Below are 22180 nucleotides of genomic sequence, written 5' to 3'. Positions count from 1 at the left end.
TTTATTAAATTAAGTACTTGAAATTAACAGCAATATGCTTACCAGACAATTCACAAATACAAGTTTACAACCCTCCAACACGTTCGCTTATGATACGGACCAATAAGGACTAAAATTTTGAGAGATTTCAAGATCACGAAACGTCATCACCAATATTGCCAACTACATATACTTCATCACTTTGTGCGTCACTTCCTCTTCCAGTTCAAGATTTGGACTTACGTGTAACGAAACTAACGAACTCTTGTGGCATTCTCAAGGTACTTCACTATCACTGTAGTCGGTACTACCATCTATTAGCTAGTACTTGTCATTTAACCAATATAATCGATTTCGAGAGCCCTGAGTCGTGAACTCGTGATATGTGCAAGAATTTTGAACGGAATACGGAAGCCACAGAAGAAAGCAGACCGCAGTAAATAGAAATGCTACGTTTACATTACTGTATCTTATCATTTTCCTTTATGTCACATGAGCTACATAAGTCAACAGAGTGAACTGTTGTAAAGCTATATTAATTGAGCCAAGTCATTATCCAAAGAAAACATCAAGAGTCCAAGTGATAAAAGGTCATTTTCCAAATTGATATCTTGTTACTATAATCTAAAGACCTCTCATATTAAGGACAGTTTTGTAATATCGGTAGTGCTGTGATCAAGTTCTGTATTTGACGTGTTGAACATACAAATTTTTTAATCTCTTAATATATCATTTTCCAGGAAAAGAAAAATCAGGATGTATTCACACCAGTTTTGTAGCTACAGATACATCATGGGTGTCGTCATTCTAATATGTGCGTCTTTGTTTTCAGCTGTAATTGGCACACCAGTTACAGACTGTGGTAAGATGTGTTTCATTCATTTTATTAGCCTATTCACTTTTATTGGTTCCCTGTATTTAACCAACGACCCAACAAGTTTATTTTGATTATTGTCGCTGCCAATCGAACCAGATAATATACTATTTTATTATTATTATTATTATTATTATTATTATTATTATTATTATTATTATTGTAGGAAAACATTTGATAAAAGATCACAAAACAACCCAAGATCTTTACCACACTCTAGTAGGCCTAGGCCTATATACAGTTACGAAGCTCAATGCATCGCTACTATCGCCTCATTACAGACAATGCGAAATAGTATCTGCACAGTCTATTGTTCCTAGTACCCTCATAAACTCAAGTTTCTTGACTGTACATACTAGACTCGGATCTTTACTGTTAGACATAGGCGGAATTATGGGGGACACTGCCCCCCAAACTTTTCTGAACTTTTTTTTTTAACGTTAGAAAATATTGAATTCAGAAGAAATATGAATAACATACTGCACAACAATGCAGAAAAAACAAAAGTGATCCCGGTATAATTGTAAACTTAAAGACGAGATTAAATAAAATAGGCTAATTAGAGTTTACGTTTCATACATCTTCATGAAAGCCTAATATAAAAAAGTTTCTGTTACATAGTTTTATTGCTGTATATGTGTTTCTGTACGAGAGAGAGAAAGAGAGAGATTATTTGAAATTATGCCCTGTTATAATTTGTAGTAGGTGTATATAGCTCAAACCCTATACAATTCGATCCGAAACATAGCAGATATAGATGTAACACTGTAAGAAACATGCCCCCGAAAATACCTTTATTAAATGATCATATTCCGATATACTGTACCAAGCAGTGGCGGTCGGTGACTGTGGAACCTAGGGAAGCTATTAAGAAAGCATTGTTTTAAGAAACAGAAGGTGACCTCCACACCAGTGGTTCCCAAAGTGGAGGTCGTGTAAAGAGTGATGGGGCTCGTGAGATGATTTACAAAATAAAAAGAACGCCTTATTAACATACAATTATTTTGCATTTATAAACCTAAACAACTTTGAATATAAAAATTTAAAAAAGTCTCAGCAATAATAAAGTAAAAATAATTAATTTGATAACTGTGCCTGTTTTTCAGAACGTAGCCTCTCAAATCTGGACTATGTATTGGATATACACACAGTGATATCATTTTCAAATTTGAGGTTTCTCGCTTTTGTTTTGATGACAATCATAGACGAGAAACTTAATTGCCATGAATTATGAGGTGTTGCAAATGTTATAAAAAATATAAGAGCTTCTTTTGCAAGCTCGAGATATTATTTTCATGCAAAACTAGTCAAGCTCTGCGAAAAAGGCTATAGTTTCAACATCCCATCATATTTATTCTACATATTTTTTTTTTTTTTTTAGAATTTCAGCCAGTTGAACGCAACGGATTTAGTATCCATCCGTGGCTGTCGTGATTGTTTTGAGTTGATTCGGAAAATACGCAAGAAAATGTTGCTTACAGTTGTTCAAATTTTACAGGGATTTCTATTTTTGAAATGGAGTCAAGAACTGGTACTGTAGTGAGGGTACGAGGATCGCAAATTGAAATCTCGCCCAAAAGTGGATCGCGGCTTCAAAAATTTTGGAAACCACTGCTTTAAACAAATGTTGGGGTAGCACCTTAATTCAATAATTTACAGTGTTGAGAAGAACATCATCACAGGTATCAAAATGAGACAATTTTATCGGACAAGCGATGAGTAAATTGCTTCACATCTTTCGAATACTGTCAAAATACGAGTAAATAACAAAATGCGTTTTTACTTTATAATTATGAGCAGAAATTCATTAATAGAACAATTTACAACATTATTTTCATGCTAGCAAATAAAAACCTCACCTCTATTGCTTATTTGTATATAAGGTCCATTCTCCTTCCTTTCCTGGCAAAAATGCCTATTACATTGTCAATGAAGTTTGAAGTCTGTTTCAAGGACACCAGAAGCTCCTTTTCAATCGACAGTCGTACCTGCCCCTGAGTATTCCTGCAGTATGTTTTGATCCTTTTCATTGCCGAAAATGATCTCTCTACAGAAGCACTAGTTGCAGGAAACGTTGAAATAAGTGTGCACAGTTTATAAACTTCCGGGAATGTATCACTATCTAATTGGAATTGCTTCAAAAATTTCAAGAGATCACCGACAGATTTGGTTGCATAATCGTCTATATTAAATATTGCAGTCAGTTCACTTCTTAAGCGAGAAAACTCAAAATGCCTAGGATAGGCATCTTTCAAACTAGTGAAAGCTCTTTCAGGAAACATTTGGCGATGAGTGATCTGTTTGCTTACATCCAAGAGCTCAAAAAAAGATAATGCTTCTAGGTCCAGAAAACGACTTTCCATTTGTTCAGAAATATTATCAATAATTTCATAGTAGAGGCGTCTATAAACGTCGCGATCATTTTCAGTTGCAGACGAGCGGGCTCTTTTTTTGAGTGGCTCTTCATTCGATTCAATTTGTTCCCAAAGTGCGTTGAATTTATCTCTCTGATTTCTCACTAATTCCTTTATTTGCTGCACCTTTGATGAGCAGTAAGCAATATCTAAGGATTTCTTCTGCAGAATGTTGAATAATGTGTCTGTCAATGGAAATAATCGTGCAAATACTAATAGCATTACAGTTGAAATCATTTAGTTCTGACATAAATCCGCGAGCGGCATTGAATGTTTCTTGATCCCAATTATCAGGATTTTCTCGAATGTAAGTGAAGAAATCTTTAAGGGCCTCCTTGTCGTCATATATGGTATGAACTAGTCGAGAATTGTAATTCCATCTGGTTGGGGCTACCTTTGGGAATCTTTTCTTTACTTCTTCATCCAAGGCATTGGTCCTTCTACTTGACTTAGAAAAGAAGGATGAAAATCCTGAGATCGTTTGAAAAAATATTTTGCAAACCTTGATTGCACACAATGCCTGCGACAATACAAGATTTAATCTATGGGCGTAACAGTGCACGAACTTTGCCTCTGGATATTTTTCTTTTACTTTTGCTTGTAGCCCCCTAACATGTCCTGCAAAAACTGCTGCTCCATCATATGTTTGCCCTATTAGTTTACTGCCGATATTATATTCATCAATACATTTGAAAATTATCTTAGCAAGCCCTTCTGCTGTTCTGTCTGCACTGATGTCGGTAAATCCTAAAAATCTTCCTTGGATTTTACCACTTTCTGTCACATAGCGCACAGCTGTACTTAGTTCTGATTTGCATACAATATCTGTAGATTCGTCCAGCATAATTGCTATGAAAGGAGAACTTTTAATTTCTGATTTAATGTGTTAAATTAAAACTTCCCCAATCGCATCTATCAAATCATTTTGTGTGTGTTTGGACAGTCCTGTAAAAGTAGAGGTTTTCATATGTTGCGCCAATTTTTCATCATATTCACTTAGTAGATTCAAACAATCAACATAATTCCCTCTATTACACGATTCTTTTGATTCAACTTGGGCCCTAAATGACAATTCGTTCTTTCCTAAGAAGCATGTTACAGTAATTAGGCATGCAAGAATTTCTCTGTTATGCTTCACTAATGCATTGTGTCTTAAAACGTCAGCTCTCAATTGATCGTCTATCTGTAAATCAATTCTTGTTAACCCAAATGTTTTAAGTTTCGTCATAGAAATAAAATGACTTTGGGTTATCTCATGGCGATGTGCAGATCTATGGAAATTGCTTATGTCCGAAAATCCCTGGAAGTTCCAAACGTTTTTGTCTGTATTAAATATTAAACACGGCCAGCAATACAATTTCTTTGAATCTGCACATGCAGTGAGCCATTTAAATTTATCATAATAAACATCTGCTCTAAAATGTTTGAAACATGATTTCGTCTTTGTCTTCAAATCATCAATTTTCGGCATAGACCTACCATTTGTAATTATTAGTTTCTTATCTTCAAAATTATGTGATCCGAACGACACTTTTCTTAAGCTATCAATAATGCAACATGCACTTGAACTCGCTGAAGAAACAGCAGAGACACTTACGTCATCAGCCACATAACGACTACCGCCGGAGGTTTCCGAAGGATGTTCATGGAGAACAGAACCCGTGTTAGGAATAGCTTCACGCATATCGCTTGCAGTTGAGGTGCTAGGCGAATAATTCATTATGGAAGGCTATTTGGCCTTAAAACAAAATAACAGTAATATCAGTGGAATATATACTCTGTAATTCAATCTACAATTCATAATAACATACTGCACAACTCAATAACCCACACCAATTAGGAAGAAACACATAAAAATACACAATATTTAACTTTCTCTCGGAATCATACGGAATCTCAACCTGACGTAGCTTCACTGCATAGTAGCGCTACAACTGTCACTCAAATGTGCAAGCGCGGCAGCCGGCAGGCAGGCGGGCGGGCAGGGTATGCGCCGGCTACGCTGGGATGAAGGCAGAAGCAGCACACTTCATTTCCGGCGGATCAGGCGCGACTGAACGAGCGCAAAAGCATAATCGTTCAACAACAGACTCTTTTGCAGTTTTTAATAGATTACAATTATTATACTATTGTGCACATAATCGTGCATGGTGAGGGGGGAAGAGGAGAGAAGCTCAGCTTCCCTCGCTTCAATGAACCGACCACCACTGGTACCAAGGTTAAGCTATAAAAAGAGAAGGAGGTAAATGGTGTCCCTCATAATCCCGTTATATGGGGATTCTATGATTTTGCTTTGCCCCCCCCCCTCCCCTAAGGAAACTGTTCTCTCTCTGCCTCAGTGTCAGATCTTATGGATTACGATAATGACAGCGATCGAGGCAAAACATTTATTTTTTTTTATTTTTTTTTTATTTATTATTTATTTATTTATTCTGGTTTAGTTAAGGCCATCAGGCCTTCTCTTCCACAATACCAGGAATACAAATACAATAATAGAAATAAACAGAAAAAATGCACTGTATACAAAATAAAGCTACTCAAAAATAAAGAGAGAGGAAAAAAAACACTATAAACAAAGTAAAGCCACACTAAAATATACACAGGTTGCAGTCACACAAACTTTAAATGAGTGATTAAGCATCATAATTAATTGTATCCTAACTAATTAACTAACATAAACAAGAAACTTGCAATTTTAATCTAGATTAAAAAAGAAAAAGACAAAAACCACAAATCAATACTTCTAGCAATACCTAAAAACATTAACTAAGACAAAATTTTCCAATTTAATTTTGAATTGTGATAAAGTCCGGCAGTCCCTGATGTCATTAGGTAATGAATTCTAGAGGCGAGGTATTTCTACAGTATAGGAAGATGAGTATAAAGATGTCTATGATGAGGGATAGAAAGAAGTGCTTGATGTCGGTTTCGAAGAGTTGTAAGAAATTGAAAGCGTGATAACAGGTAATTCGGAGTAGAAATATGCATGATTCTAAAAAGAAGAGACAGTGAATGTATTGTTCTTCATTCCTTCAGACGCACTCATGAAAGTAACTGGAGGGAAGGTGTTATTATGGTCAAATTTACGAATATTGCAGATGAATCGTATGCACACATTATGAACACATTGTAGTCTCTCAGCTAAGAGTGAACTTACATTAGTTAGCAAGGAATCGCAATAATCAAAATGGGGCATTACAAGCGTCTGAATAAGATTCTTTTTTAGACTAAGTGGTAGAGATTCTTTCATATGGAACAAGGAGTGAAGTTGAGAAAATATTTTTTTGCAAATGTGTGTTACTTGAGTGTTCCAATTTAGATCGCTATCCTTAAAAATGCCAAGATTTTTAACTGTTTCACTGTATTTAACAATAATCCCATTCAATATTATATGTGGTATAGTACTACTGCAATCAAGAGTGCTTTGTAGACGATTATGTCCCTTTACGATTGCTTGCGATTTCTCTGGATTTAACCTTAATCCAAATTTGTGTGCCCACAGTGAAATCGAATTCAAGTCTTCGTTTATTTTGCTTACTGCGTCACTAGTCTCGTCAGGGTGGAAATGCAAATAAATTTGCAAGTCGTCAGCATACATATGGTATCTGCAGTGTTTTATCATATTAGTCACGTCATTAATATAGAGCACGAAGAGTAAAAGTCCGAGAACTGATCCTTGTTGAATTCCAATTTTTCACGACACACCATTTTGAAGAATAATCGCATGCAATGACACATTGTTGACGTTCGCGAAGGTAGGATTCAAACCAAGTAACAGAACTTAATTTATATAATAGAAGGTCCGTGTCAACTGTATCAAATGCCTTACTGAAGTCAAGTAATGTTAATTTTCGTTCATCCGTGGCTTCACGTATATTCTCATTCACTTTTAGTAGTGCTGTAGTCGTACTATGTGTATTTCTGAACCCAGATTGCTATTCGTCCAGTAAGGCAGGTTCGGTTAGATAGTTCATTAATTGTTTGTGAACAATACGTTCCAGAGCTTTTGATAGAGCAGGTAGGATACTAATTGGACGGAAATCATTTGCACATAATGGGGTTTTAATTTTGGGGATCGGACGGGTAAAGGCTTTCTTCCAGAGGTTCGGGTAGGTAGAAGTTATGAGTGAGGCGTTGAATATATGTGTTAATGTCGGCAGTATTATGTCCAATATTTTCTTCAATAATATTATACTAATATTATCCACACCTTCAGCTTTAGAAGTAATACGATTTATTGCCGCTCTTACTTCAGTTTCTGTGATATAAGTGAAGTAAAATATTTCTCTATTCGGAATTGGAGTCATTTTGTAATTCGTTAACTGTTTGCTGTTTGTTGACCATATCCAAGATTATTGACTGTACCATTGCAAAATGGTCATTTAGTTCGTCATAAGAAACTGGCACACTGTCTACCTGAGTCCTGGAATTTCCTAAACCATAAACATATACCCAGGATTAGAAAGTAAAAGCAGTCTGAAGGAATTAAGCACCGGTAAGCTTACATAAAACGAGAATGAAACCAGCTAGGCTATTATTAAAGTTCAGAGTTAAAGGTTAGGTTAGGTTAGGTTAGGTTAGGTTAGGTCAGTGGTTCTCAAAGTTTTTTATGGTGCGACCTACTTTGGGTGAGACTTCAGTTTACTACCCGCCTCCCACTATAGTACTGGTTCTAGACGCCATTAAAAAATACAAATCTCTGTAAAATCATAAACGACTATAATTTTATTCAAAACTAGTGAACATTACGAGACATATCAATTTAAGCAACAGTTTTTTCAGTATTTTCCGCAAGGAACTCAAAACAATTACGACAGTCACATGGACACTAAATCTGTTGCGTTCAAGTGGCTGAAATTCCAAAAAATATTGAGGAAAACTCATTGAAATATGTATAGTATTAACAGTGTTGTTCGTACACATATATTATTAAACTAACCTTTGAAATGACTTTATAATTACAAATATATTAATAAAACTAAATTCATTATCTTTGATGAATTAAACACTGACACAGTGACATGAATAAAATTAATATACATACACCTGTTACTTACATAAAAATTTAAAACTACATATTTCGTAAAATTCATGTGATGCTGTTGTTTGTACACTTACACTATGGAGAGGGAGTAGTTACGTTTAGATGCATAATAAACAAGCATACAGTGCTCATAGGGCTGTCTTTCAGTGGATGTCATTTGCTGTTAGTCTGTCATTCATAATTGTGTACAATGGAGCATTGTAAGAAGCTCAGTTCCAATTTTAAAAAAAAGTTATTGTTTGGCTGGCTCTGAAAGGCTATTCCTATAGCAAAATAGGTAAAATAGTCCATAAAACACATTCTGCAGTGCAACACGTTGTATAAAAGTTTCGAAATCCTGGAATTTGGAATAACTGGCAAGAAAAACCAAGCAAAAATTGCTAAATGCACGTGACTCAGAAATTCATGGTTAATTAAGTTATAAAAAATTCAAGAACAAGTTTTCCACAAATTCGAGTCATGATTGAAGAGTCTTCAAACACGAAGATCAGTAATCAAACTATCTGATGTCTGTTGTGGAGAAATGGTAATCACGAAAGAGGCCGTACATTGTTGAGAAAAATCTAGCTCGAAGATTGGACTCTGCTGAAGAATATTTTTTTTTCAATTATATTATATAATATTACATAAATAAAAAATTATTTGATCAACAATATTTTCACCGTTACAATTACACATATATAAAAACTAAATATAAACATTTACATAGAGATAAAAAATTTTACAGGAGAAAAAGTTCGTCCAAAGGGCTGGACTCTGGAAGAGTACCCCAAAACGCTCATTGCATTTCCGCGTTGAATAGCAATACTTAAGCGTTGACGCAAATAAGTAGTGCAACGGCGATCACCAGTAATGGAGATCAAAATTTGGCCGATTTGAGATACCAAAACTTTAGCGTCATGACTCCAAGGACCGAAGGTCTCCACAGCAAATGGGACAAAGATATAATTGTCTAAAAGATGAGCATATTTATTGACTTTCTTCTTCACGGCTAATCAGCAGCAGATGCTGTGCGTCTGGAGGTATTCGGCAAGTGAGATGGAGCTAGAGTGTCAACGCAAGTGGAGTCCCAAATTAAAGATTTTCCTCTAGACCATGGAATCAAGGTCAGACCATCGGGTCATTTACCATCTTGCGACTAATACCTGGTGGTTCCAAAAGAGATGGGATGCCACAAGAAGTCAGAGATCTTTTAATGATATCATTGAGTGATGTATGTCTGGGAATGCGACCCTTGCTCCTCGCACAGCTCAGTGCATGATGACCGTAAATATCAGCAATTCCCCCGCAAATACATTGGTGTGGCTGGCAGAATATGTTGGTAAGAATGATGAATTTTGGAACAGGGTGATTTGGTCATATGAGACGAGATAAATCTTTATGGTTCCAATGGCATTCATAGAATATGGAGGAAGCCCAACACAGATAACGACAGAAATAACACTTTACCTACAGTGAAACACAGTGGTGGATGCATACTATTGTGGGAATGTATGTCTGCAAATGGTGTGAGGAATATTGGGTTCATAGTTGCGATTATGGATAAGTATGTGTACAATAACATTTTAAGGTCAAATGTTAGGCAGAGTGCACAAAAAATGGGGATGCCACCTGTTTATATGTTCCAACAAGACAATGACAGTAAACATACTAAAATTAATAAGGATTGACTCATATGGAACATACCCCAGCAACTGCGAACACCTCCTCAATTACCAGACTTAAACCCCTTTGAACATTTGTGGCGAATTTTGAGAAGGAGTGTGAGAAAGCATAAATGTACAATCATAATTGAATTTAAACGTGTAGTGAGAAAAAATGGTCTAAAATCAAACCAGAATAGTGTAAAAACTTAGTATAATTAATGAGAAGGGGATGCCAAGTAGTAATAAATTAGAAAGGTCATGCTACAAGATATTGTTTTTCACAGTTATAAATAATCAAAGTGTACGAACAAGACTGTTACATAGAAATTGAACATGTTTTTGTTTAACGTATTCAGAAGTTTATATTTTATTTTAATATATTCCAAAGTCCATAATAATCCTCTCATATGAAAAGAAATTAAATTATATATTTTCATAACATAAATTAGTGTTTTATTTGAAAAATAGAACTGTACGAACACCAACTGCATCAAAGAACTCCTATATAAAACGGCAGAAGAACTACTTGGGACTAAAAATCCAGGCAGAAGTAAAGGATTAAACATATGGGTTCCTGAAATACAAAAACTAGTGAAAGATAAAAAAGAAGCATATTTTAAATATCTTAATAATAGGAATGACCAGAATAGCATATAATAGAATTAGAGCACAGGTAAAAAGATACCAGAAAATTAAATAGAGAATAGTGGGGCAAATATATAGCAGATATGGAATATAACCTACATGGCAAACAAGATAAAATTTATAAATTTATCAGAACTTTTAACTCCCAATAAGAAGATAAAACAAATCTGAAGATTATACAAGATATAGAACTTGAAAATTATTATAGAAATTTGTCGACTGATAACTAAAATGCAGAAGAAATGAAAGATAAAATAAACTTTCACACAGAAGCAGATGAACTCGAAATACAAGAAATGATGGAAGTTCTGAAGAAAAGTGAAATCATTAAAGCATGCGGAATAGATAATATTAACACAGAATTAATAAAGTATGCTCCTAGAAGACTAATATGCTTATATAATAAATGCTGGAGATAAAAAATAATACCAGAAGAATGGAAAATAGATAGAATCATATCAATATTTAAAAAGGGAGACAAAACAAAACCAGAAAATTACAGATGTATCTGCTTGCTTTGTGCTGCATATAAAATATACGCAAAGATATAAATAATAGACTATCAAACATGGCAGACACTTTAATATCAGAAGAACAGACAGGATTTAGGATAGGACGAAGCTGTACAGATAATGGTTTCACCTTAAAACAAATAATGGAAAAACGTTAATAATTTAATCTAGAAACACATATCCTCTTTGCGGATTATAAAAAAAGCTTTTGATAGGGTGTCTATACCAAAATTATGGAATATTTTAGAATAAAAAAAAGGAATACCATTGCATCTAATCGAAGTAATTAAAAGATCATATGGAAAAATAAAAATAAATCTTCGGAATATGTATTATATGTCTTTCTCATGTTAACCAGGTATGATAGAATTTAACACGAGAGAGACATATAATACATATTCCGAAGTGATATAGTGTTAAAAGTTGTGTAATCAAGATGTATAAAAATAAATCTACGAGAAGCTGTAATGATTTCTGAAGGGATTAGACAAGGTTGCCCATAATCAACCACTCTCTTTAATTTATATCTGGACGACATGATATGAACATGTAAACAACAGATAACTGGAGGAATTAACTTGGGAAATTTAATAGTGAAAACATTGGCCTTTGCAGATGATCAGGTATAATTGGCAAAAATGAGGATGAACTGCAAAAAATGGCCTATGAATTAAATATAATTGCAATAACATATAATAATAATCCGTGGCACTATAGCCCACGAAGGGCCAAGACCAACCATCTGACTGCTGGTCTCACAGCCACATGCCAGAGCAGAGGTGGACGATCATCCAACCAGAATGGAGATATCATGTGGTTACCACGATGAGTCCCCCAGCCGTTATAGCTGGGCAAAAACATGTAGCATGGAGATTTTGCTGGAAAAAAACAAAAGTAACGGCTTTTAAAGGCCCCCATCCAGTTCGATCTAAAATAACCTTAGAAAATAAAACCATTGAACAGGTGTCAAAATTTAAGTTCCTTGGTTGCAAAATAATATTTACAAATGAAATAGATATTAACAATAAACTAAATAAGTTTAGCTATATAAAACGTATGTTAAAATAACACTAAAAAAACAAGGCCAGAAAGGACTCAATAATAAAACTACAGTATATAAGACAATGGCAATACCCATTATTATCTATGGTTCCGAAACATGGACAATGACAGCCCGACATACAGCAAGAATACAAATGGCCGAAATGAATTTCCTTAGACCCATACCAGGATACAAAAGAATAGATAGAATAAAGAAATAAGACATCAAATATTGAAGAACTGAACAATACTACAATAGAATATAAGACAAATTGGAAACAGCATTTAAATAGAATGAGAGAGAATAGAATACCCAAAACAGCCTTAAATTATAAACCACAAGGAAGACGGAACCTAGGAAGACCCAAGAAAAGATGGATACAGCAACAATTTGGAGCCGGAACATGCTGAAACAGCCTAAACAGTGATGAAGAAGAAGAACAACAACTGCAGTGTATATATTGGTGGTGGCATTTGTCTCCTGGTGCTCTCCTACATATATAACGTTCATTCATTGCTCCACAAGGTCGTCTGTGATGATGGTTGGCCTCCCACTGCCCTCATCATGCACATTTTGGCATCCTGCTGAAAATTGTCTACAGCTGCAACGCACCATCTGCTTGCTCATGACGTTAGGCCCATAGACCTGGCACAGCTGACGATAAATTTTAATTGGCACTATGCCTGTGCATTCAAAAACTTTATCACTGATCGCACTTCACACACGGCGGGAGCTGAAATAGCGTCCATCTTCAACCAATGAAACGAAGCTATTGAGCACTTGGGAAGTTCCGCTAACGCATGTGCCATGCCAGGACATTACTCTATCACGTACATGTAGTCGTTTCGCGCAACATATGGTTTGCTAGCTGTGGGACGAGTCATAAAGTCACTTTATGGACGCACCTCGTATATAATTATACACTGGACCTGAAACTTTAAGGGCCACATGTTTTACACGGCTACATCTAAATTGTATTCAAAACCCCATTTAGTAATTTGTCGTACATATATATTTATGTTTTATAGAAAGTTGTTAAAGATTGTATTAATTTGAATAAGGCAGTTATTTATATATATATATATATATATTTATTTATTTATTCGCGTTTCATCTTTGATTGAGGTTCTGACTGATACATCTAATACAGGGTCTACCGGCAAAGACGTGTACAGCTCTCTGCAGCTTGCGCAGAAGTGTTATGCATTAGGGTATGTGCCCTCGCCATTGAAATTCATGTGTGTTTCGCATTATATTGGCACTTATCTCAGTTCTCTCGAAGTGTTGTCCTCAGGCACGAATATTCCAATACGAATATTTAGCAAATGTATTGATATAAATAATATGGAAAATGCCAGCTATTATTCATTTGAGAAGCTTTTGTCATCTAGACTGCTTTCAAAAAAACTGAAACAGTTATATTACTGGTTGATTGTTCTGTATGGTTGTGAGACTTGGAGACTCACTTTGAGAGAGGAACAGAAATTGAAGATGTTCCAGAATAAGGTGCTTAGGAAAATGTTCGCGAATAAGTTGCTTGAAAAATGTTTGGGGCTAAGAGGGATGAAGTTACAGGATAATGGAGAAAGTTGCACAATGCAGAACTGCATGCTTTGTATTCTTGACCTAACATAATTACCAACGTTAAATTCAGACTTTGAGATGGGCAGGGCATGTAGCACATATGGGTGAGTCCAGAAATGCATATAGAGTGTTAGTAGAGAAAAAGACATTTGGGAGGACCGAGACGTAGATAGGAGGATAATATTAGAATGAATTTGAGGGAAGTGGAATATGATGGTAGGGACTGGATTAAACTTGCTCAGGATAGGGACCGATGGCAGGCTTATGTGAGGGCAGCAATGAATCTCTGGGTTCTCTAAAAGCCATTTGTAAGTAAGTATTGTTATAAATATCCTTTGTTCGATTGTAAACAGCGGTCAAAGCAGATATTTATGGTCGGTGAAGGGTGGACGGTAAGTGAAAGGACAAGAAAGCAGTCAAGGCAGATATTTATGGTCGGTGGCAGACGGGTGGACAGTAATCTGCTGATACGATATTTCCTAGACCCATAGGGCCACGAAAACGAACACAGTGTGTCAGCCAGTACATGTCACTTGATGATGTGTGTCGGAGAAAGAACAATTTTATTGTTGTACACATCTGAAGTATGATGTGAACTATGTTACTAGTCAGCAATATATGCACTGGAGGGGAAAAGGAACTAGCCACCCTACCTCATCTCCTGGTTTAGTTGCCTCATGAGTGATGTCTTATTGGTGTGACTTATGAAGTTCTAACAAGTCTTCAGACTGATGACTAGACATAAAAGTACATTTTTGCTTATTATTTCAGGATCTGCTGTAGGGAACTTCACAAAACTCACAATATCATCATGTACAGGATCAGAATCTGTCTGTCCTTTGAAGAGGAATACTAATGTAACTCTCGAGATCATATTTACCACAAGTAAGTATAACCTAGCGAGGCATTGTGCTGGATCCAGGTTTGCCTAGTGTTTGGTCGAAAAAAAATAATCAGAATAAGGGCTTAGTTTATCCATTTCAATGTAAAATTAGTTTCGTCCATTTCAATCGTTAATTTTATAAAGCATTCACATGTAATTCAGTTCCTATTGTCACAATGCAATCATACAAGAACTTGGCTAAATTTTAGACCTGTGAAAAACTAATATATACAGAGTGATTCAGGACCTCTGCAACAAACTCTGGGGATCGATAGATCTCACAATGAGGATCATTTTTCGTAAAACAACCCATGTTCTCCGATGTCTCGTGTAGGAGCTACATGACATTGAAAGAAAGACAGGTTTTAGTGACACAGTTAATTATGAATTATTCATTTATTTTTTCAAGTACCCTTGTGGACAGGTTACAAGTGTCCTGTATTTTGCTGTCCCATTTGAATGGAGTGCTCTTTGAAACATGCTTCCGCTGCTCGTGGAGGATGTACTATACTTCATGATGTGATGGGACATGTGATTCAACATAACATTCCAACACACTTCAGTCTGGTTGTACGAGCACATCTGAACATCTGCGGGGAACAATGGATAGGGAGAGCTGGACCTGTTACCACCAGCATGATCACCCGACTTCATGACCTTAATCTTTTTTTTTTTTTTTTTTTTTTTTTTTTGGGACATGTGAAATAATACACCACTCGAATTGACACCAGAGAGGAACCAACTATGCAAGTATTAGCTGCATTTGATCAAATTCGACACATTCCGATAACCATTGCTACAGTGCAATGAATGTAATCAGGTTCAGGATAGACACTTTGAACACCTGTAACTTGTCAGCAAACATACTTGAAAAATAATTCCTTTCATAGTGTTATTCTTAATGTCACTAAAAAATGTCATTTTTTCGATGTCGCTTAGCTCCTAAATGAGGCATTGGAGAACATGGGTTATTGACAAAAAGTGATCCTCATTGCAAGATCAATCGATCCCCATAGTTTTGTTCCAGATGTCCTGAATCACTCTGTATATTATATTATGGTTTTCAGCTGTTGTGGACAGTTCTGTGAAAGCAGATGTGCATGGAATTATTCAAGGAGTTCCTATACCATGGAATATTCCTAGCCCAGATGCTTGTGTGAACAGTGGTTTGACATGCCCTCTGCAGCCAGGACAGCAGTACCATTACACTAAAACATTTTTAATACTCAACGCTTATCCAAAGGTAGGTCTTGATATTTGATATAATGTCCATTTCCTTGAGAAAATTTTATATTTGCTATAATTAATAGGGAGAAATCGGATGGTGGTGAATAAGGTGATGGTAATATTATGATATTTATGGTGTTTTGATAGCGACGTCTTCACTTACAAATAGTACAAAGGATGCACAGAGATAACTACAAAGAAAAAAATTGACGGCATAATGCTATTGTTAGTAATGTTGGGTTAAAGTGAGTTGTGTTCAAAACAAGCATACCAATTTTTTTAACACTTGTACAATGTGATTTTATTACAATATATTGGTATACTTCAACTGGTTTGAATTGCAGTGACTGATATAATAGTGGGTACTTCTAGGTATAAAATGCTCACTGATCAACCAGCACACTTCCATTTCCACCAGATGCATAACATTCTTTTGTGAATGTGCACTGGCCTTTGTACGGGGAGTTGTGCTTTTTTGTTCGGGCTTAACCATTCCTTTTTTTCCCTTATGTTAGCATAAAGACACCATTTCTCGTTACCAGTAACGATGTTGGATACGAATGTTTGGAATGTTTGATGTTGTTCACGAGTCAATTGATGACGAGCAAGCAAAGATGCATATGCTAATTTTTGTGGTTTTGGCTTGGAGCATGCGGTACCCATACACCTGATTTTTTAACCTTGCCCATTGAATGAAAATGTCACACAATGGTGGAATGGTCACAGCTCATCACATTTGCCAGTTCTCAGGTACACTGACGTGGATCATTGTGAATTAATGTGTTTAAACGGTCTTCATCAAACTCCGAAGGTCTTCTTGAATGTGGAGTGTCACTAATGTCAAAATGACCCTCCTTAAAACGAGAAAACCATTTTCTTGCCTTGCTCTTATTGATAGCATTGTCCCCATACACGGCGCAAATGTTTCTGGCTGCTTTCGCCCCTCTATTGAACTCAAAAAGAAGAATATGTCGGAAATGTTCCACTTTCTCCACTTAACACTCATTTTCTAGTGTCCACGGTGCCACTCACGATCTGCAAAAATGAAAACTTCAATATGTAAACTCAAGAACAACAATTGAACTTCAAATAAAAATGACAATCGATAAATAAACCCATAGTAACCGAAGTACCAAAACGCGAAACAAAAACGCTATGAACTTATGCACCAACCTAATATTATGCTAGTTATGAGCATTACATAATATATTACAGTATATTTAGCTTCAGTGAATTCTCCAAAGCGTTAAGTAGTAAGTTTAACAGTAAGTGAAGCAGACAGATCAGAATTGTAAGAACTGTTCCTCATATTTCATACAAGATTACATCACTTTATTTTGTTTTTCATTCCATGTTTTCGGTTAGAATGTTAGATTTGTGTTCATCACTTGCCACATGGCGATGCAAATCATCAATACCTTCGTTGACTAGAGAAATAAAGCATTCATACACTTCACACTTTGCTTCATGGATGGTCCGTTCTTTAATAAAGCTTGGATACATCTGTCATCCCTTGAGGGTGTAGATCTCATTCGACCAAATTCGGGTCTCTAAGAGAATGTATTGTCCTTCTGAAAACAACAGCGCTGTGAATCCTTCCTATTGAAGCTTCAGGACTATTCGCGATGTATCTGTAACTTCGGCCATCATCAATTAAAGCTATGAGTTTTCTGCACTTAAAGACATCTTGAAATTGTGACAGATTAACTTTCACAGAATACACAAAACATGGGAACCATGAAAACCTAGAAACATTACACACTCAAAATACTGGACTTCCCTAGTTGTAAAATTTTATTTCTCTGTTCTCCAAAAAGTTACAGCAATACAACTAACGCAGTGTTGAGTTATTTATAAACGTGAAGGGTGGTGGAAATTTTCTATTGAATGAGACAGTATCTCCTAATTGTGTAAATACCTGTACCTTTAAGATAACTTATAAAGTTATAATATTTTGATTAGAAAATTATATTTTATCAAAGTGTTTCACTTTTTTTGCACCTCAGTATATGAACAGAAGAATAATTTTTAAAACATTGTATTGTAGTAACTATTCTTTCACTGTTTCAAAATAAGACTAAAGAATGTGTTTGATATAATGGTATAAAATAGAATCTTCCATTTTCAGATGAGCTTGCTCGTTAAGTGGGAACTGAAAAATCAGCGTGGAGAAGATATTATTTGTGCTTCAATTCCTGTTAAAATCGAGTGAAAAAATAAGTTATCTATTGTGTGGCAAGTGGCCTTGAAACTTGTTCATTGTAAAATAAATAAATGCTAAATACGTGAAGAAGTAGAGAATATCTGTATGTGACGAGAGCAGCAATGACAGCAATAACAATAATAACAAAAATAATGTATTACATACAGATATTAAAGAACTTAGGTGAAAGATCTAAAAGTATGTTTGTATAAAGTTCCTGGATTGAACATTTTGTGAAGTCCTTGTATTGTAATTAATAGTTACTCATACATTCAAATAGGCTGTGAAAATATATTTAAAAAAAACCTGAAAATAAATATGAGAAAAGATTTTCTATCTGGAAAAAAGTATATGGTAAATATGAAATTCTCAGTACAACTTCTGCACTTCCTTGAACAATATTTTTGTATTTATTCATAGTGGCAAAATTATTTTTATGCAAACTGTGAATATCGCAATTATAAAAATAAATACTTTTTTACATAATTCTGTAGAAATATTTTTATACAGATTTGCATCATCAACATCTCAACGTTTTATAATCACTGGTGCCAGTTACCATATTTATTTGAATACCCAACATCCTTAACTTTTATAAGATAAAAAAAAAAATTCTCCAAAGATATTTAAAAAAAACATAATCACAGAGGTATTAATCCAAACATTCTGAGCAGTAACATTTATTTTCGTGTATTCTATTTGTGGTTTCATATATCTGTAACACGAAAATTGCGTAATATTTTAATTTTTCTTTCATTAACTCGTTACTTTTGAAGCAAAGATTATGCGCACCTCATTTTTTAATAAGATTTTTTCGAAAAAAAAATGTGTGTGAGGTATGCAACTAAATACGGTAATTTGTTCAGAATTAACAGTGCAATATTAATACTCGTGGCTCACAATTAGGAAACTACAGATAAATGTGGTCATTAACTATGATATGAATTTACTATTGTATATGTATCCATAAACTTAAATGCTCTAGATCTCTTAATGAACACTCTTAACTGTGAATTGAGCACTTTTTGAGGGAACTGAGTTTACCGAATTTTATTTAAAGCATAACTACCTACATGTGCCAATTCCATATACAAAAATGTCTGGTCTGGTCCATCATTACATGTAGCGTTGTTGACAAATATATGTCATTACATGTGCCAATTATCTTAAAACTTGATCTTTAGGGATTTAAGTAGTGATTATTTCGAGCTGCAGATTGGAAAGCTGCAAGAAGAAATTCAGTACTTTCTAAGAATTTATTTGCTAAAATGTATCTAGCATTCCAGACACAAATCTTGAGGTTTTAGTTTTAAGATATTACCATATATATAAATGAGATTAAACATTGTATGTATGTCTATATTGTGCCAAAATAAATTGTCATGCGATGGATATCCTTAATTTACTTGCCACATATAAGATGCATGGTTGTATAGGATGCACTTCTTTTCCAATGAGCTTTTTTTTTTTTTTGGAGGAGGGATTTTTATTACATCTTACCATAATTGTAATATTTGTATAAACACAGGCTAGTAGGCTGTAGCCAATTAGAACTACACCTGCAATTATCAGCTTTATTTGTATATGTGACTAGTTGCAGGAAATGGGACCTAAAGTCGGATTTTTATTTATTTATTTATTTATTTTTTTTTTTTTGTGGTTTCAAAAAGAGGATGACATACTAAGCATTTAAAAGAAATTCATGGTTCTAGGTGCTATAGTTTCTAATATATTACTTATTGAATGTTGATATTACATTATGTACTTTTCGAGAAAAATGCAATTAAACTTTTCATTTGTTTTCTTAGCAAGATTTAGGTATTTAGGTATTTAAGAAGCACTGTGTAAAATTATGTCCTAGTTTAGTATGTAAAAAAGCCTACAGGTAGTGCAAGATGTCAAAACATAGAAATGCAGTTTTTACACCGCAAATTCGTTATTTTGTTCTGTAAAATTTCTTTTTACAACTTTAGGTCCCTTTCCGCGCAAAGGATCACATATGTAAGATGCACCCCATCTTTTTTCCATAGGACAGCAAGAATATTTAGTCTTTTTGTTGTCATTTTAGCAAAATAAAGTTCACAAACAATAGAGTGTGCTATTTCCTCGTAACATGTACTCTCAACATCTACCTTTTAACAAATTTCTATAACGAATATGGAGTTACTCTGGTGTCAGCCTAAGGTTGATTCTGATTTTAAAAAGAAGCGAATATGGCTACTCTCTCATCACTGGCAGACTGATTCCTTGGAACAACTCTGTAGCTCTGTAAAATAAAGTCCTAGAATAGAAGATTTCATTTGAACCTTTTGTTTTATTTAATACATATAAGTAATTTACAAAGAGGAGGAACTGTAGTAACTTTCGAGGAATATCACTTTTGTTGACATCGTACAAAATTTTGTCCAATATTCTTTTGAGAAAATTAACTCCATATGTAGATGAAATTATTGAAGATCATCAATGTGATATTAGGTGTAATAGACCGATTATTGATCAGATTTTTTCTATTCAACAGATATTGGAGAAAAAAAATAAGAATATAAGGGCACGTACATTATTCATAGATTTCAAAAAGACATGACTCGATTAATTAAAATGTGTGTCAGTGAAATGTACAGTCTTAGAAAAAAGTTTTTGTCACACAGATACTTTAAGTTCCAGAAAGGAGGCAGTGCACATGATCAGACATACAACGAAACAAAACTAATTTTATTACCTCAACTAGTCCTTCTTTTGCGACCCATGTCGTACGTCCACTGTAGAGTCTGTATAGGCCAGTTTCTGTCTGATGCTGTTCCAATTCATTGCAGGATAAAGCAAGGAGATGCACTATCACCTTTACTTTTTAACTTTGCTCTAGAATATGTCATTAGAAAAGTCCAGGATAACAGAGAGGCTTTGGAGCTGAATAGGTTACATCAGTTGCTTGTTTATGCAGATGACATGAATATGTTAGAAGAAAATCCACAAACTATTAGGGAAAAACAGGAATTTTACTTGAAGCAAGTAAAGAGATAGGTTTGGAAGTAAATCCCAAAAAGACGAAATATATAATTATGTCTCGTGAGCAGAATATGGTACGAAATGGAAATATAAAAATTGTAAATTTATCCTTCGAAGAGGTGAAAAAATTCAAATATCTTGGAGCAACAGTAACACATATGAATGACCTCGGAAGGAAATTAAACACGGAATAAATATGGGAAATGTCTGTTATTATTCGGTTGAGAAGCTTTTGTCATCCAGTCTGCTCTCAAAAAATCTGAAAGTTGGAATTTATAAAACCGTTACATTACTGGTTCTTCTGTATGGTTGTGAAACTTGGATTCTCACTTCGAGAGAGGAACAGAGGCTAAGGATATTTGAGGATAAGGTGCTTAGGAAAATATTTGGGGCTAAGAGGGATGAAGCTACAGGAGAATGGAGGAAGTTACACAATGCAGAATTGCATGCATTGTAATCTTTACCTGACATAATTAGGAACATTAAATCCAAACGTTTGAGATGGGCAGAGAATGTAGCACACATGGGCGAATTCAAAAATGCATATAGAGTGTTAGTTGGGAGGTCAGAGGAAAAAAAACTTTTGGGAAGGCCGAGACATAGATGGGAGAATAATATTAAAATGGATTTGAGAGAGTTGGGATATGATGCTAGGGACTGGATTAATGTTGCTCAGGATAGGGACCGATGGCTGGCTTATGTGAGAGGGCAATGAACTTCCAGGTTCTCTAAAAGTCATTTGTAAGTATAAGTAATTTACAACAGATACTGTAATGGTTCTTTCAGGACTGCAACATGAAAGTAGGATGATGATTATGACTAAACATTTTCAAGGAGGCCTAAATTTTCCCTCTCTCTTTTTAAAATAGGATTTGCATGTTGAAGTGTTAAGATTTTTAAAACTTAATAGGAAAATGCAGTCGCAATGCATGAGAAGTATACCTGCGCGACTTTTTCTTTTACAGTGGTGGAAAAAAGCCTAATGCTGATTATTCTATAGTGTATAGTAATACTCGTAGTAAATGTGGTAGTATTGTAGTGTGTAAAATATATTTTAAATTAGACGTTAGAATTAAATTAGGAAGTTAGTCTGCTAATTTTTGTGTGTTTAGAAATGGTTT

At 34.9% G+C, this 22180-nt stretch overlaps 1 protein-coding gene across 1 annotated transcript; it reads left to right on the top strand.

Moving 5' to 3' along the window:
• Positions 1-333: 333 nt before the first annotated feature.
• On the top strand, positions 334-19445 carry LOC138703347 (NPC intracellular cholesterol transporter 2 homolog a-like; the record flags this gene model as incomplete). Its single annotated transcript, XM_069831150.1, has 5 exons — positions 334-415; positions 812-841; positions 14512-14625; positions 15691-15866; positions 17979-19445. Coding segments are annotated over 5 exons (486 nt in total), but the record flags the coding sequence as incomplete, so codon positions are not given.
• Positions 19446-22180: the final 2735 nt, after the last annotated feature.

Source organism: Periplaneta americana, chromosome 7 (genome assembly GCF_040183065.1).
Source record: "Periplaneta americana isolate PAMFEO1 chromosome 7, P.americana_PAMFEO1_priV1, whole genome shotgun sequence".
NCBI lineage: Eukaryota > Metazoa > Arthropoda > Insecta > Blattodea > Blattidae > Periplaneta > Periplaneta americana.
The sequence above is the reverse complement of the archived record's forward strand: the minus strand, read 5'-3'. Positions and strand labels throughout refer to the sequence as shown.